At 38.0% G+C, this 15531-nt stretch overlaps 4 protein-coding genes and 1 pseudogene across 8 annotated transcripts; 3 read left to right on the plus strand and 2 right to left on the minus strand.

Moving 5' to 3' along the window:
* Positions 1-212: 212 nt before the first annotated feature.
* LOC104708981 (uncharacterized) lies at positions 213-4535 on the plus strand. The gene is made up of 15 exons (XM_087461464.1): positions 213-526; positions 764-890; positions 976-1127; positions 1225-1308; positions 1412-1474; positions 1563-1700; positions 1794-1991; positions 2336-2473; positions 2643-2692; positions 2846-3008; positions 3115-3258; positions 3366-3476; positions 3568-3666; positions 3769-4080; positions 4247-4535. The coding sequence occupies exons 1-15, from the start codon at positions 413-415 to the stop codon at positions 4376-4378; spliced, it is 2025 nt and encodes a 674-aa protein (XP_087317590.1). The 5' UTR covers positions 213-412; the 3' UTR covers positions 4379-4535.
* Positions 4518-5917, minus strand: LOC104708980 (uncharacterized). The gene is made up of 3 exons (XM_010425638.3): positions 5426-5917; positions 4839-5133; positions 4518-4729 (listed from the first exon to the last, which is right to left on the minus strand). Exons 1-3 carry the CDS (start codon positions 5542-5544, stop codon positions 4655-4657), a joined length of 489 nt encoding a protein of 162 aa, XP_010423940.2. The 5' UTR covers positions 5545-5917; the 3' UTR covers positions 4518-4654.
* Positions 5918-8341: 2424 nt separating this feature from the next.
* LOC104708982 (transcription factor bHLH140) lies at positions 8342-12182 on the plus strand. Of its 4 annotated transcripts, none has more exons than XM_087462965.1 (7): positions 9028-9378; positions 9476-9588; positions 9701-10560; positions 10675-11027; positions 11112-11272; positions 11354-11524; positions 11702-12182. In XM_087462965.1, the coding sequence occupies exons 1-7, from the start codon at positions 9366-9368 to the stop codon at positions 12023-12025; spliced, it is 1995 nt and encodes a 664-aa protein (XP_087319091.1). In that variant the 5' UTR covers positions 9028-9365; the 3' UTR covers positions 12026-12182. The 4 variants fall into 4 exon arrangements, with proteins under 4 accessions (XP_019084605.1, XP_087319091.1, XP_010423943.1 ...); XM_019229063.2 differs by having other exon boundaries at positions 9069-9378; positions 9473-9588; XM_019229060.2 differs by having other exon boundaries at positions 8342-9378; positions 9473-9588; positions 10675-11272.
* Positions 8355-9049, plus strand: LOC109126049 (transcription factor bHLH140 pseudogene; annotated as a pseudogene). The gene has a single exon (XR_015564435.1). The product of XR_015564435.1 is annotated as a transcription factor bHLH140 pseudogene (transcript).
* A 196-nt stretch (positions 12183-12378) lies between the features above and the next one.
* Positions 12379-14858, minus strand: LOC104708983 (pyruvate decarboxylase 4). Its single transcript, XM_010425643.2, has 5 exons — positions 14295-14858; positions 14050-14213; positions 13320-13970; positions 12913-13219; positions 12379-12823 (listed from the first exon to the last, which is right to left on the minus strand). Exons 1-5 carry the CDS (start codon positions 14811-14813, stop codon positions 12653-12655), a joined length of 1812 nt encoding a protein of 603 aa, XP_010423945.1. The 5' UTR covers positions 14814-14858; the 3' UTR covers positions 12379-12652.
* Between the last annotated feature and the right edge of the window lie 673 nt (positions 14859-15531).

The raw sequence follows: 15531 nt of genomic DNA on the forward strand, positions 1-15531 counted from the left end.
GTATGATCACCAAAAACTGGTTGTGGATTGTTGTTGTTGTATACCCTCGCCCTTTTCCTATTGTCGTCCCAGAGTTCGGTTCCGTATTCGACACGTCTCTTACAGTTAAAAGACCTCCTCTCTGCAGGGCCTTGCGTAGCAATCATTCTCTAAGGATTTGTCTGATATCAGAAAACCCTAAACCAAAGCTTTGAATCGATATAGATTGAGAGGAACACAGAAGTTGTCCTATTTATTATGGGTTATAGAAAGTCGGCGTTACATTGGGCCACACCTTCTTTTCTAATGGGCCTTATGGCCACACTGATCCACCGAGACAGCCAGCAATCGTCGTTTAAATAAAACAGGTTTTTCTTTGAAAAAGCTTTCTACCGATCGATTTGACTATTTTCCTGAATTATAGGGTTTTGCAATGATAGCTGCGATGGACCTAAATGCTTCACCCCGGCACGAGGAAGACGATGATCCTTTTAATAAGAGACGTCTTGAAGACCGAATAGAATCTGCAGTTGAGATCGCAAGACGGGTACCGCACCATTGATTGATTTTCTACATTCTTCAACACGAAATATCCATAATCAGAGACTAATTAGTTCTTAGTTAATTACATAATGAAATCAATTCTAAAATAGGAATAAATTCATGTATTAATTTTAGTGGTTCAATTAATGTAGTTCTTATTAGCCGCCTCTGATGTAAGGAGGGAGGGAGTTAATACTAACTGGATGATATCATATTAAGTTATCTTTTGGTGTGATCATAGGAGCGGGAAGAACGAAGGAAACGAATGAGATTTGACAGGCCAACCCGAAACTCTCAGCCTGTCTTCCGTGATCAGTTTTATCAGAACAGAGATACTAGAGTCTATGACCAAACCAAGATCCCTCAAGGTTTTCATTATTACAGCTTTTGTTACTTCCTCAAACGTTAATACTAGGTTAATTGGTTTCGTAAAGTACAGTTTTCGCAATACAGGTTGGCTAGATTGTCCTGGGTTTGGTCTGGAGATAGGATGCATTATTCCTTCAAAGGTTCCCCTTAGTGAATCTTACAACGAACATGTTCCTCCTGGCAAAAGATACTCTTTTAAACAGGTGGTCCGTAACCAGAGAATTAATGGACGAAAGGTATGTTTTTTTTTTTGTTTCTTTTCCCTTTAATTTGTATCAATCTTTTGTTTCTTTGCTATGAACCTCCCTAAAGTAATGTTTTTTTTGTTCTCAGCTTGGTCTAGTGATTGATCTAACTAATACTACTCGTTACTATCCTACATTAGAATTAGAGAAGGATGGCATCAAGCATGTTAAGGTGATTCATCGATTACATTTTGTTTTTATCGTTTGCATCATCTGCACCTGCATTAGCCGATTGCTTTATCTTTTTATCTTTTTTTTTTCATTTCTTGTTGTAGATCGCATGCAGGGGTCGTGATGCTGTGCCAGATAACGTTTCTGTAAACAACTTCGTCAACGAGGTACTTGTTCCATAAGTTCTCTTCTCTTCTTCACTGACAAAAAAAAAAATCAAATTCACTTTTGAAAGTTTGTGGATACTGTCTTCAGGTTATTGATTTCGTCCTTAATCAAAAACGACACACAAAGAAATATATCCTCGTCCACTGTACTCATGGGCATAATCGGACAGGGTTTATGATAGTTCATTATCTTATGCGCTCTACACCAACGATGAACGTTACACAGGTTTAATTCTTTCTTTCTCGTTTGTACTGGTGCACTCGTTGTATTGGTCGTGTTTAGAATTTGAGATTCTTACGTCTGTGTTGCCTTTGGCAGGCATTGAAAATGTTTTCTGATGCCCGCCCACCTGGGATTTATAAAGCGGATTATATTGATGCTTTATACACTTTCTATCACGAAATAAAGCCTGAGAGTGTTGCTTGCCCACCAACTCCTGAATGGAAGAGGTCCACCGAGCTTGACCTCAATGGTGAAGCTGTTGATGATGGTGAGGCTCCGCCTAGCCCTGTTCAGGTAAGTAAGCGTGGTGGGCTTATTTGACTTTTGAAGTTTAAAAATTAGAGAAATATATATGCATGGATTTTTAAGCTTTAGATGTGCTCTTTAATTTTATCAAGAACTTTATTTTCACACATCAACATATCATTGGTTTTGAGTTTTCAAAAAAAAAAAAAAAACAATTAAATTATTTAAAAGATATATCTATTAAAAAATGAAATAGTTGAATGATTTTGATAGTCGTCTCAAACCACTGCACATGCTCTTAATGATTTTAATCTGTTCTTACAATTATCTTTGGATGCATATTATTGATGGGTGTGTGGATCTTGTCTTTCTTTACTGTTTTGTTGTTTTAGGAAATCGATCAGGAAAATGTGAAGATATCAAATGATGACATTTTAGGTGATGAAATACCCGATTGTCAAGCGGATGCTTACCGGCAGTTCTGTTATAAGATGCTTTATACAGAGGAAGAACTTAAGAAAATTATTAGGGTACGAATTTAAATTGCTCTTATGGAATTTAATATTTAATATAATTCAATGATATATTTAATTTAAATACTTAGAAAAGTTAGACTATATATATATATATATAACAATGGACTATGCATGTGATCTCTTAACCAATTAACTAACAAAAATTAAATTTTCGATGATCCAGAAAAAAGGATTTATGCAATTCCCAGGTTCGCACCCTGTATCTTTTGACAGGTTTGCGTCTCTATCTGTTTTACTAACCATATTGGGTACAAAGAGAGGATTTTAGCAAGTGGAGATACAATGTTCTGATTTCAGAGGTTCTTTATTAGTCCTAGTTTCTCAATGTAGCTAAATCTTCACGCGCTTTAATTTTTCCACACGCAGAGAGAGTTTGCAACGTTTGAGGCAGCGTTACTATTATGCGACATGGAAGGCAGATGGAACACGTTATATGATGCTCTTAACTATAGGTGGGTGCTATTTGATAGATAGGTCCTTTAATTTTCGGAGGGTACAGATGCGTTTTCCCCGTAAGCACTCAAGTGAAGTGAGTAATTTTCTGTCATTGCTTATTTAGAGGCCTTTTAATTGTGTCAGATAACTTAAGCTATATTTTCGAATATTCTCTGACCTTTTTTGGTTTTTGGTGGCAGGGAATTTCTGATAAAGTGCATCATTACACTTTGCTTGATGGAGAGATAATTATTGATAATCCAAAGGGTGATCAAGAAGGCCAGGCAAGGAGGAGGTACCTCGTATACGATCTGGCAGCACTCAACGGCGAATCAGTCGTGAAGGTTGGTACTATAATTATTACATCACATGCTTTGGTTTTGGTTTCAATATTGTCGGGTATTATAGATACTAAAGAAAAACCTCAACCGATTTTAAAAATGAACCACAGCGGACTTTCTGTGAAAGATGGAACATGCTCGTGAAAGAAGTGATCGCACCCCGAGATGGTGAGAAGGGGATAAGTAGAAATTATTACAGATACGACCTGGAGCCTTTTGGAGTGAGTTTCATGTTCTGTCTCATTCCATATATATTATCCTTTTCACTTGTAAAAGTTTTTTTTGGTTAAAACTTTGTTTGTTGTTACCCAGGTTCGAATGAAGGGTTTTTGGTTACTCTCTACTGTTGAGAAGCTTTTGAAGGTTACCATTCCTTCGCTTTCGCATGAATCAGATGGCCTAATATTTCAGGTAACCAAGGGATGTTTATATTTTTCATTTTAGGTGTCGATATATATATAGATTACTTTGTTTCCTGACATATATATATTGGGTTTTGTGGACCAATAATAGGGTTGGTACGACCCCTACGTTCCCCGAACCCATAAAGGTCTACTGAAGTGGAAATATGCGGAAATGAACTCACTTGACTTTCTGTTCGAGATGGATGAGACTGATGGGCGAAGAATGCTCTTCTTGCACGAAAAAGGAAAGAAAAAGCTCATGGAAGGCTATTCGGTTGAGTTTAGAGATGATGACTCGAACCCGGCCACTTACTCCGGAAAGATTTTAGAGTGTAGGTGGGATTCAGAGAAGCAAGTTTGGGTTTACATGCGGATCAGAATGGATAAACCTACACCAAACGATATTGAGATCGCTCGTAAGGTCGGTATATTTAATCTTATTCTTGTATATAAAGATCAATGAGAAAATTTCTAGAATAACCTAATAACTGTTATGTTAGTAATAAAACTTGCTAAGAAAATAAGAATTGTAGAATAAGTATAGCACTGATAATGCTGATATGTTTCGTTTATCTGTATGAAAATAGGTGATAAAAAGTATAACCGACAACATCACAGAGGAAGTGCTGCTTCAAGAAATAAGAGAGACCATTCGTCTCCCAATGTACGCAGAACGCATCGGCATTGACAGTCGAGCTGCTGCGACACGCCGAAGGTGACAAAAGTTTATCAAAAGGGGATCCGTTTTTTGGGTACACTCATACGCTTCAATTTGTAAAGAGATTATTTGATATTAATAACAATAATATTTTACCATCTAACAGTAATTATATTTATGGCGAAATATTAGGCTTCGAGTTTGCGATATCAAACAAATTTTATTTTTTTGCCCATGAAATTACAAAATTCTTAGTCCAACTACGAATACATTCGCATATGATATAATCGTCCATATGTATTATTTATCAGATTAATATTAACTTCCCGTCAAGTGTTTAGGCCACAGACGTCAAGATCGCTTCTCCCAGCACGTGTCCTTCAATCGCATCCAGCAATCTCTCTTTCGTCACCTGAGCCACCATATGACATTTTAAAACCAACTCTTGATAAAGTCGGTACATCTCATAAACAAATTTGATATATAAAAATAAAAGCCAAACGACGTTGTTTTATAGTTACCGTATGACCAAGATTTGGTTTATCATCGAGAGCCAAGAGCTTGAACTGGAAACGGTGATCGTGACTAGGCATAAGGGGACCACGCCATCCCGGAATCTTGTGGTCATTATTCCCTTCCCGGATACCAGCGGTCTGCTCCTCCTTGCCGGAAAATGCTTCCGGAATACCTTTCATCTCCGGCGGTATGTCAACGACTACCCATATCGTCCATGGGACTAGCGGTCCACTAGGATCCGGCGCATCTACGTCCTCCACCACCAAGGCTAGTGATTTCGTACCTTCTGGAACGTTGTACCTACATAAACCCACAGAATCATCGTGAAATGTTGCTTTAGATACGCCACATGGCCTACGGTCGCTAATTTATATTGAGAATATAATGAAAAATGAAAAATGAAACCAAGCTACGAAGCCTTTTAATTATGATAACAAACTGATAAATTATCTGTTTTTATTAAATAAATAAATTATTTTCTTATAACTAGTTATTTTTTTTGGTCATAGTTTTATAATTCATCATTGTATCACCATCGTATATGTAACAAAGTCATAAATTAAAAAATATATATAAAAACTGCGATATATACCATTCAAGAGGAGGAGAGATATCCTTCTTAACACCTTGACCTCCCTTCGTATACTTTCTCGGCAGCTTCCCATCATTGTCTATCGTCGGCGAAACCAGCCTGAACTCATCACTCGACATTTTTTTATTTTTCTTCCTTTCTTTTTTATAAACTTGATGATTTCTTGGTTTTATATCTCTCTTTCTTTTATACTAATCCTTCCTTACAAATACGCTCTCATCGTGTTGTTTATATTACTGATTCCAGTGGATCTCTACGTGTACAAGTACAATACTTCGCCGACATGAATTAATGTCTCGTGGCGTAATTGGTATTATGGAAGGGTCTGGAGGAGACGTGTAGGTTGTAGATTACACCGTGGTGCATTTGCGAGACGACTTCTGGCACAACACCATATTGGGCTCTAGAGGGCCTAACTTTTTTTGTTTTCCATCTAATTACTATAATGATTTTTCAGATGTTCACAGATAATGGGATCGATGTGCGTATGTATTTTTTCTTTTTCAACTCAGTGTTGAATCAGTTTACACCAAGTCACACAAGATCTAATATATAATTAAATATACACACAAAACTAATCGCGTGTGCACAGAGAACATCTTCTAATTTTACTGTGTCTGAGTCACCATGCGGCTGGAAAGGTGTACCAAAATAAATGCAGACAGTAACATGAGTCCATCACCATCACCAAAATCCAAAACTTCGCTTTCACATTTATTTACTTATGTAACTACGTACTACTACACGTCTACACCTTTATTATTTATTCATTTTTTCTCCTTAGCTTCGTGGATCTAGTTTGGCAAGATAGGTCTATAACCATCCATTAAAATTATAACATTTGATACTTCAAACTAATTAGGTTTGAGATCATAACACTGTTTAGCCGAAAAATAACTTAATTACACTATATATGCATGTATAACATAAGACTTTTTCTCTCGGGTTCCTATTTCATCTGTTATTTTTCTACACATTTATCTCTAGATTCAGTGTTTAAAGTTTCCTCTACGCAGTAATTTACAATCGTTAGCATTTTACACTTGTTCAACTCGTAGCTTTCAAAACCTTTCTTTTGTGTTAATTTATCTATTCACTCGTTCTTTCGTCTGGTGGTTAAATAGGCGATTTGAGGAAGATAATTGAAGAAAAATAAGTAGGAATTTTTAGGCTTTGAATGCAAGAACAAAAAAATAGCTGATTACCCCTTAATGTAGTCCTTCTATCACTAAGTTACCATTCAAGAATTTTTTTACTTTTAAAAATTAATGCAGATAAACTGTGTGCAGTTCATATTTTTTTGTCTTTTTGTGGTAAATGCAGGAGAAATATATGCAGATCTGTCTACAGCTTTTTTGATATTGTTCACCCTTGATCTGCACTTGAACAGCCAAATATTTAATCTATTTTTAGGCCTTAAATGGAGAAAGCATAGTAGGCAGAACAGATCAAGTGGTTCAAGCAGATCAAACAGAATAAAAGTAGATCAAATATTTGGTTGTTCAAGTGCAGATCAAAGGTGAATAACATCAAAAAAGCTGTAGACAAGATCTGCATATATTTCTTCTGCATTTACCACAAAAAGACAAAAAAATATGAACTGCACACAGTTCATCTGCATTAATTTTTAAAAATAAAAAAATTATTGAATGATAACTTAGTGATAGAAGGACTACATTAAAGGGTGATCTGTTATTTTTTTGTTCTTCCATTCAAAGTCTTATTCTGCTTGATCTGCTCTGCCTATTATGCTTTCTCTATTCAAGGCCTTAATCTCACGAAAAAGTAACGTCTCATTCACTCAACAATCAAGACGGCAATTACCTATCTCTCAATTAAACCTGTATTAATTATAAGTTATTTTTAAAAAAAAAAATACAACTTAAGAAATCACTGTTTGAAATTCCATACTATTGTTGACAAAAAAAAAAAAAAAAATCCATACTATTGCTTTCTATAATTAACAAAGAGATATAATAGAAAGAATATAATGACCAAATCCTTGAATATTTGTTACTATTTCAAGCTCATGCGTCTTTCCAGCATAGTTGTTGCTATCCGGTCTTTTCAAATCATACTTCCTATATTTTTAACTTGTATAAATTATAATGTATTTTATTTTAAAGGAGAAAGAAAAACAAATTTGCAATCCTACTTCATATATAGATATAGACATATATTTTATACTTTTTAGTGAATCAATTATAGAATTTGTATTGAACGATGAGAGAAGAACGACGACATATCAATGGATTGGACATGTACTGTACCTAAACGTGGGTAATGTGCAATGAAGGTTGTTGTTTGAGAAGACAGTACGTAGAGTTTGAGTTGTAAGAAAATGATTAGGGTTTTGTTTTTCGTCTGCACTTCAGCCCAATGTTTTCACCGAACCCCACTACTCCTACGTGAAACCCGGAGCCTCACGTGCTCTTCCATATTTTTAGATATAACTTTTTCCCCGAATGTAATAACTTGTAAGTAGTATATTGCACATAGAATCTCGTGATCTCCTGATGCTAATTTAAAAAAAAAAAAAAAAAAAGTGTGCGAATGTTTTAAAATAACTATAAGAATTTGTCTACTTAGATTTGGATCGTACTAAAGTATAATAATGCCAATATGCCATGCATCATTCGTCATTACTGTTATTTTATTAGAAATCACACATATGTTTGACGTGTATCCCGAAAAATTAGAGAAAATTTGTTATATACATCAATCAAAGTCAAGTTATCTTCTATGTTGTGTAAATCAATGTACTCTTCCGCCGTCTATACATACTTTCTTTTTATATATATAATACACAAGAACACATCACAATCAGTGGACCCGCGAGACAATTAACGAACGTTAGCACTAAACCAGCTCGAATATAACTATATATATACGCATACTACGTAATAATTATAAACCACAACAATCACAAATGGACCATTCTAATCTTCGTAGCCAACACCCTAATTCATCATCCACCACTTCCTCATCCTCTTCCCCTTTCCATGGTCACAAGAGCGACACCGGAAACACAAAACGGTCAAGGTCAACGTCCACGTTATCGACGGATCCTCAGAGCGTGGCGGCCCGTGAGAGACGGCACAGAATCAGCGACCGTTTCAAAGTTCTGCAAAGCATGGTTCCTGGTGGTGCGAAGATGGACACTGTCTCTATGCTTGACGAAGCCATTAGATACGTAAAGTTCCTGAAAGCTCAGATCTGGTTTCACCAAAACATGCTTGTCTTCTTAAACGACCACGAAACCACGTCGTCTTGTACTTACTCTCCCGCCACCGGAGAATACGAACCAACACTCTTTGGTTATGATGAAGATTGTACCCATGTAAACGAGACGTACTCACAAGGCATGCCACTTACGGTTATGGACTCGGAGTATTCGCCGTGGCTTGGTCCGGTTGATTATGAGCAAGAACGTGGATCATCTTAGTCATGTGATTATATTACAGTATTTTACCGCTTTCCTAATTGTTGCAATCTTTAGTAACTTAGTTTAAGGTTTACATGCAGCATTTATATTCTATATATTTGGAGATTTCACTTTAAATATGTGAATGAGACTAATTAATCATTTAACCTATAGTACAATATTGGATGTTTTCATCAAAATTAATTGAGTTTTTTTTTGTTGCCAATTTTACCGAGTAACTTTGTGTCCAACTTTTAAATTGACATGTAAACGTCTTTTACCACACGACCTGTCGACCTTATCTTAGCACACAAAACAACACGTCGTTTTATATAAACAAATTAAATAATTAAACAACAAGAAGTTGTGATTAAATTTGGGAAATTGGGAAACAACACGTCGTTTTCATTACGCAGAGACGCCACGTATTCCAAACACACTACGACGAGGCTCCGCTGCAATTGTAAAGTCGGAGAAACTGTTTCTCCGGTCAACGAGAGAACTCAGGAACTGCAAATGGAAGACTCTGGTAAAAATCAAACCTTTCTTGAATCAATTTCTCCTTTTAACAGCTCTATTGTTTATTCTGATGAGTTTTACGGCGATAATGGCTAAAATTGAAGCAGAGAAGACGAATCAGATAGTGGTGCTTCTGATTGGTCCGCCAGGAAGCGGCAAATCGACGTTTTGTGACACCGTGATGCGTTCCTCTCTCCGCCCTTGGTCTCGCGTCTGTCAAGTTTCTCTTCTTCTTTTTTTTTTTTATTGCACAGAAGCTGACTGATAAAATTCCTCAACGAGACTAAATTTGCGAAAATTGCTTAGATTTAGTTTTGTTTAACTTACTTCAGGACATTATTAACAATGGCAAAGCTGGAACAAAGGCTCAGTGTTTAAAGATGGCAACAAGTTCCCTCAAGGAAGGCAAGAGCGTTTTTATAGACAGATGCAATCTTGACAGAGAGCAGCGGTCTGAGTTTGTTAAGCTTGGTGGTCCTGGCATTGAAGTCCATGCAGTCGTTCTGGAGCTTCCTGCTCAGGTTTGTATTTCTAGATCAGTCAAAAGAACCGGTCATGAAGGGAATCTACAAGGCGGTAGAGCTGCAGCTGTTGTGAATAGGATGCTTCAGAGTAAGGAACTACCCAAAGTGAATGAAGGGTTTTCTCGGGTTATGTTTTGTTACAACGATGCTGATGTTGAGAATGCTGTTAACACATACAGCAAGCTTGGTCCAATGGATACTCTTCCTTCTGGCTGTTTTGGCGAAAAGAAATCAGACACTAAAAGCCAACCTGGTATAATGAAGTTCTTTAAGAAAGTCAATGCTCTTCCTGGTTCATCATCTTCTAATGAAGGTACTAATGCAATGCGCAAAGCTAATGAAAAGACAGAAAATTTCCGACTTGGTTCTGCTGATATTGTACATACACTGGCATTCCCATCAGTTTCGACTGCTGATTTTCAGTTTGATCTTGAAAAGGCTTCTGATATCATTGTCGAGAAAGCAGAGGAATTCTTGCCCAAAGTTGGGACTGCGCGTCTTGTCTTGGTGGACTTGAGCCACGGGTCAAAGATTCTGTCTCTTGTCAAAGCTAAGGCTTCTCAGAAGAACATTGACTCAGAGAGATTTTTCACATTTGTCGGGGACATAACTAAGCTTCGTTCTGAAGGTGGTTTACACTGCAATGTTATAGCTAATGCTACTAATTGGTAAGCACTAAGCATTCATTAGTTTCTTGCTCTTCAGTTAAATGCACCAACTTATTGAGTACGATTAGGGGGATACATCTTCCATTAGTAGCTAATTTTGTGAGCTATGTGCAGGCGGCTTAAACCTGGAGGTGGGGGTGTGAATGCAGCAATATTCAAAGCTGCTGGTCCAGATCTCGAGACTGCGACAAGAGTACGAGCAAACACTCTTCTTCCTGGAAAAGCTGTGGTAGTTCCTCTTCCTTCTACTTGCCCTTTACTCAATGCAGAAGGTATTACACATGTCATACATGTTCTAGGACCAAACATGAACCCAAACCGACCAGACAACCTTAGCAACGACTACACCAAGGGCTGCAAAACTCTCCGGGAGGCTTACACATCCCTGTTTGAAGGTTTTCTATCAGTAGTACAAGATCAATCAAAGTTTCCCAAACGAAGCAATCAAACAGCTGTGTCAGATTCTGGTGAGCATATTAAGGAAGACTCTGAGAGAAACAAAAAGTACAAAGGATCACAAGATAAGGCCGTAACTAATAATATGGAATCAGGGTCTCTGGAGGATACAAGAGACAGTGGAAAGAAGATGAGTAAAGAATGGAGCACATGGGCATTGGCTCTCCACACCATCGCAATGCACCCAGAGAGACACGAGAATGTCGTGCTAGAATTTTCAGACAACATCGTTGTGATAAACGACCAGTACCCAAAGGTAAAAAAAGTCTTGATGCTGATTTATAAGTATAGTATCTTTCTTCATGAGACAGATGACAAAACAAGATTTTCCATTTAGGCTCGGAAGCATGTGCTAGTACTGGCGAGACAGGAGAGTCTAGATGGGCTAGAAGACGTTCGCAAGGAGAACCTTCAACTTCTGCAGGAAATGCACAATGTTGGTCTGAAATGGGTTGATAGATTCCAAAACGAGGATGCATCTCTTATCTTCCGCCTTGGATATCACTCGGTACTTAAGTCATCCTTAACATTCTGAGCACTGATGAATTTTCTGTTTCCCTTGAGTCTAGACTTCGGATTTGCACTTTCTGTTGCTTGTTTTAGAGTTTACTTTAAAGCTAAGAGTTCATTAGCAAAATCATTGAAATTGATATGTTTAACATACATTGAATTTTTTTTCTTTCAGGTTCCGTCGATGCGACAACTACATTTACACGTTATAAGCCAAGACTTTGATTCAGATAGTTTAAAGAACAAGAAACACTGGAATTCTTTCACGTCCTCGTTCTTTCGTGACTCAGTTGATGTACTTGAAGAGGTCAAGAGCCAAGGTAAGGCCAATGTGGCGAGCGAAGATCTGTTGAAAGGGGAGTTGCGTTGCAATCGGTGTAGAAGCGCACACCCAAATATTCCTAAACTCAAATCTCATGTCAGAAGCTGCCGTTCTCAGTTTCCTGAACATGTACTCCAAAACAGTCGCCTTGTGGCTCGACCAGAGACTAAGCTATAACGACCCGTTCTATTTTGGTTAAAAATTAGTGTATACTTTTTATGGAAATCTAACTTTTAAATATGTTGTGATTTTGGTTAAGATAAGATCAGCTCTGTTCTTAGGTTTTTGTTTTTTTCTGGTAAATAAGTTATTGAGTTGGTTCATTTGAGGAAAAGTATGTGTAACAACCTTAGGTAAAGGAGAGCATATGAGCTTCATTGAGTTGGGTCACTGAGTTGGGTCACTGATGAGTATAAGTTATTGAGTTGGTTCATTGAGTTGGGTCACTGAGTCATGAACTTATACACGTTTGAAAAGCAAAAAAAAAAGTCAAGATGTTAGAATATTAACTGAACTGAGTCTTATGATAATTTAGACTGAAACTGTTGGATTTATTTGGACTTTACGTTTAAAGAAAAGGCACAAAAATTGAAGTTTGTAATGGAGAACAGGAGAAGGAACAGGTTTACTAATGGGAAAGATATAACAACCAACGGTCGAAACTTAGAAACCAGTAGGAAAATCAATCAGTACTTCAAACATAAAACTAAGAATAGAACAGGAAACAATGTGATTCAATTATATTGCTAAGAAACGAGAGATGCTTGAGCCACACTGATCAAGATTCTCTCTCTTTGCTTGCTTCTACTGAGGATTGGGAGGACGACCATTAGCAGCAGAGACGCGAGATCCCCACTCAAGCAACTCTCTGCTCGTATCATCTTTGTGAACAATCACTTCAATGAAACAAAGACAATCTTTCTTCTCCGTTGTCGCTGTCTTAATCGCTTCCTCTAACTCCTCCTCGTATCTCACCTAACCAAACACACAACATTCATAATGTTACTACTTTCAACCCAAAATTCATATATGTTTAACTTCCAACTGTAATCATTAGAGATTACCTTTTTGGTCCAGCATTTGCCTTCACCGTTATGAATGGCATCGACGAGACCAGTGTAGTTCCAGTTCTTGATCACGTTGTAAGGACCATCATGAATCTCGACTTCGATGGTGTAGCCACCGTTGTTAATCAGGAAGATGATCGACTTCTGTCCGTTACGAATCATCGTGGATATGTCCTGAGCCGTCACTTGGAAACTCCCGTCTCCGATGAAAGACAAGACTCTCTTCTCTGGTGCAGCCTGTGCGTATCCCAGAGTTGCACCAACAGACCAACCAATTGATCCATACTGCATCTGAAACTCGTACCTACAAAACAGAGCAAAGCTTTTTTCAAATCTTGTGTGTTGTTCCACTATTTTCACCATGTTAAATGTAAAAGATTTAGTATTTTTTGTTGGATACTTACCCACATCCTTTAGGCAGCTTTAGTTTCTGGCAATTGAACCAAGAATCACCAGTTTCAGCAATCACAGCGGTTTCACTAGAGAGCATCTTCTGAATGTGTTGGAACATTGCGTTGACTCTCAGAGGCTCTTTTGGTTCGCATTTCGCTGGCTTACCTTCAGGGACAAAGATCCTATGGTAATTCTCATAAGCCGTCTCGTTACGCTTCACTCTCTTAGCCAACTCCCTGAAGAAATCGGCCATCCGAACGCAACCAAACGTAGGACCATTAGCCACAACGACACGATCAGGATGCACGATGATGGCTTTCTCTTTCTTGAGGAGAAGGGAGTAACCAACGGAGCTGTAGTCGTTGAAGATTGGACCAGCGAATATGTAAGCATCCGCAGATTCGACAATCTCATTGCAGAAAGGTGTGCTCACTGCTCCCCAGTAAGTGCCAAGGAAATGAGGATGGTTCTCTGGTACAAAGCCTTTTGCAGAAGGCATCACTGCCATGGCGTAGCCTGAAGCATCAGCTAGCTCCACAAAGGCATCACTAGCTTTAGCCACACGCAACTTAGGACCACCAACCATAACTGGCTTCACTGCCTTGTTCAGAAACTCCAAAGTTGCTTCCACCGCTGCTTCTAGACCCATCTTGTTGCTCAACCTAATAATCAATGAATACATTTGTAAGCTTGAATCTTGGAAGAGATTAGAATATATTGAACAGCTATTGCTCATATTACCTTGGAGTTAGGGCAAAAGGGACAGGATCACGAGCAAAAGTAGGATGAGGAGTTGCAGCTAAGTTACAGCTGATGCTAATGTACACAGGCTTGCTCTCTTTCAGAGCTGTTGATATCGCTGTATCAATCTGCTCATGAGCATCCTCCAGATGGTTCACCACAGCCTGACAAAAACATAGTCAAAATCTTACGCTAATGTTGAGATGATAAAGATTGAATATGAGTTGACTCTTGTGTGGTTATACCTGATAGCAAGTAACGGTCTGGAAACACCTAAGCTCTTGGCTGAAGTCAGGTAAACCGATGGTGTGATGAAGAATACGGTTAGTGCCGAAATCGTTGGAGTTGGGACCTCCGACGATACAGATAACTGGCAGATTCTCACTGTATGCACCAGCGATGGCGTTCAAAACGCTGAGTCCACCAACGGTGAAGGTGACGACACAAGCACCGACTCCACGGGATCGAGCGTAGCCATCTGCAGCGTAACCGGCGTTAAGCTCGTTGCAGCATCCGATGTTGTTGAGCTCTGGCTCGGCGATGAGGTGGTCGAGCAGAGTTAGGTTGAAATCACCGGGAACAGAGAAAATGTCGGTGACTCCGGCTTGGACAAGACGGCGGGCTAAGTGACGTCCTAGAGTCGCTTCGGAAGTTGCGGTGGTGGGAGCGCAGTCTTGGATTGTTGCGATGGCGTTGCTTGGTGGACTTCCTACGTCGCCAGTTGTTGGCTTACACGTGTCGATCGATCCTATTTTGGTGTCCATTGGAAAGTTAGCTTATGAAACTCTTTTAATTGTTTGTTGATGAGTAGTATAATGCAATGAGGAGGTGTATTATATAGTTGTGTGGAGTAGTAGAGAGAGTAGTATTACATAGGCGGTTTCAGACGTTTCGGTTTCTGACTTTCTTGTGCTAAAAGCAAAAGATTTTCATGAAAAATTATTTGCTAATTTATCTGCTGTCAATTTATAAATACAGCTAATTATTATACGCGAAACACGACCAAATTAGTTTTTTCATAAAATGTTTCTTTAGTTTTTTTAATACGAAGATACATTATGTTTGATTAGACATATCATCAATGCATCATTAATCCTCTGATTTTCATCTTTGAACTTGTTTGCCAAGATTACTCATTAATGCATTCGGATTTCCTTCTTAAGTATGGTTTAGCTGATACATGAATTCAACAGAAAACGAATATATTTTCTAAAGAATTTTACTGATTCGTATTGTTCAAGACTTTTATTACCTTAAAAAGAAATTAGTAACCATATAAGAGAAATCAGTAATTTACATGTGATGCACGTAAGGACATTAAAATATTCCATCCTGATTTCATCAATATTTTCTTATACTCGATTACGTGATAAATATTAATATAGCCTAATCCCTCACACAAATTTAAAATAATTGGAATAAAACTTAAATTACAATACATGTGTTATGTGTATATATGGGGCCATGCATATAAGACAGATT

Source organism: Camelina sativa, chromosome 8, assembly GCF_030686135.1.
Source record: "Camelina sativa cultivar CO46 ecotype springtype chromosome 8, ASM3068613v1".
Classification (NCBI taxonomy): Eukaryota; Viridiplantae; Streptophyta; class Magnoliopsida; order Brassicales; family Brassicaceae; genus Camelina; species Camelina sativa.

Excerpts from the sequence above, each read along its gene's own strand:
- LOC104708981 (XM_087461464.1), top strand. The coding sequence starts at position 413 with ATGATAGCTGCGATGGACCTAAATGCTTCACCCCGGCACGAGGAAGAC. Across the intron at positions 1,992-2,335 it reads CTCCGCCTAGCCCTGTTCAG|GAAATCGATCAGGAAAATGT; the intron begins GTAAGTAAGCGT and ends TTGTTGTTTTAG. Across the intron at positions 3,477-3,567 it reads ACGACCTGGAGCCTTTTGGA|GTTCGAATGAAGGGTTTTTG; the intron begins GTGAGTTTCATG and ends GTTGTTACCCAG.
- LOC104708980 (XM_010425638.3), bottom strand. The coding sequence starts at position 5,544 with ATGTCGAGTGATGAGTTCAGGCTGGTTTCGCCGACGATAGACAATGAT. Across the intron at positions 5,134-5,425 it reads ATCTCTCCTCCTCTTGAATG|GTACAACGTTCCAGAAGGTA; the intron begins GTATATATCGCA and ends GGGTTTATGTAG. Across the intron at positions 4,730-4,838 it reads AACCAAATCTTGGTCATACG|GTGACGAAAGAGAGATTGCT; the intron begins GTAACTATAAAA and ends ATGGTGGCTCAG.
- LOC104708982 (XM_019229060.2), top strand. Across the intron at positions 9,589-9,700 it reads CTTGGTCTCGCGTCTGTCAA|GACATTATTAACAATGGCAA; the intron begins GTTTCTCTTCTT and ends AACTTACTTCAG. Across the intron at positions 11,273-11,353 it reads TAAACGACCAGTACCCAAAG|GCTCGGAAGCATGTGCTAGT; the intron begins GTAAAAAAAGTC and ends TTTTCCATTTAG.
- LOC104708983 (XM_010425643.2), bottom strand. The coding sequence starts at position 14,813 with ATGGACACCAAAATAGGATCGATCGACACGTGTAAGCCAACAACTGGC. Across the intron at positions 13,220-13,319 it reads AAGCTGCCTAAAGGATGTGG|GTACGAGTTTCAGATGCAGT; the intron begins GTAAGTATCCAA and ends TCTGTTTTGTAG. Across the intron at positions 12,824-12,912 it reads GCAAATGCTGGACCAAAAAG|GTGAGATACGAGGAGGAGTT; the intron begins GTAATCTCTAAT and ends GTGTTTGGTTAG.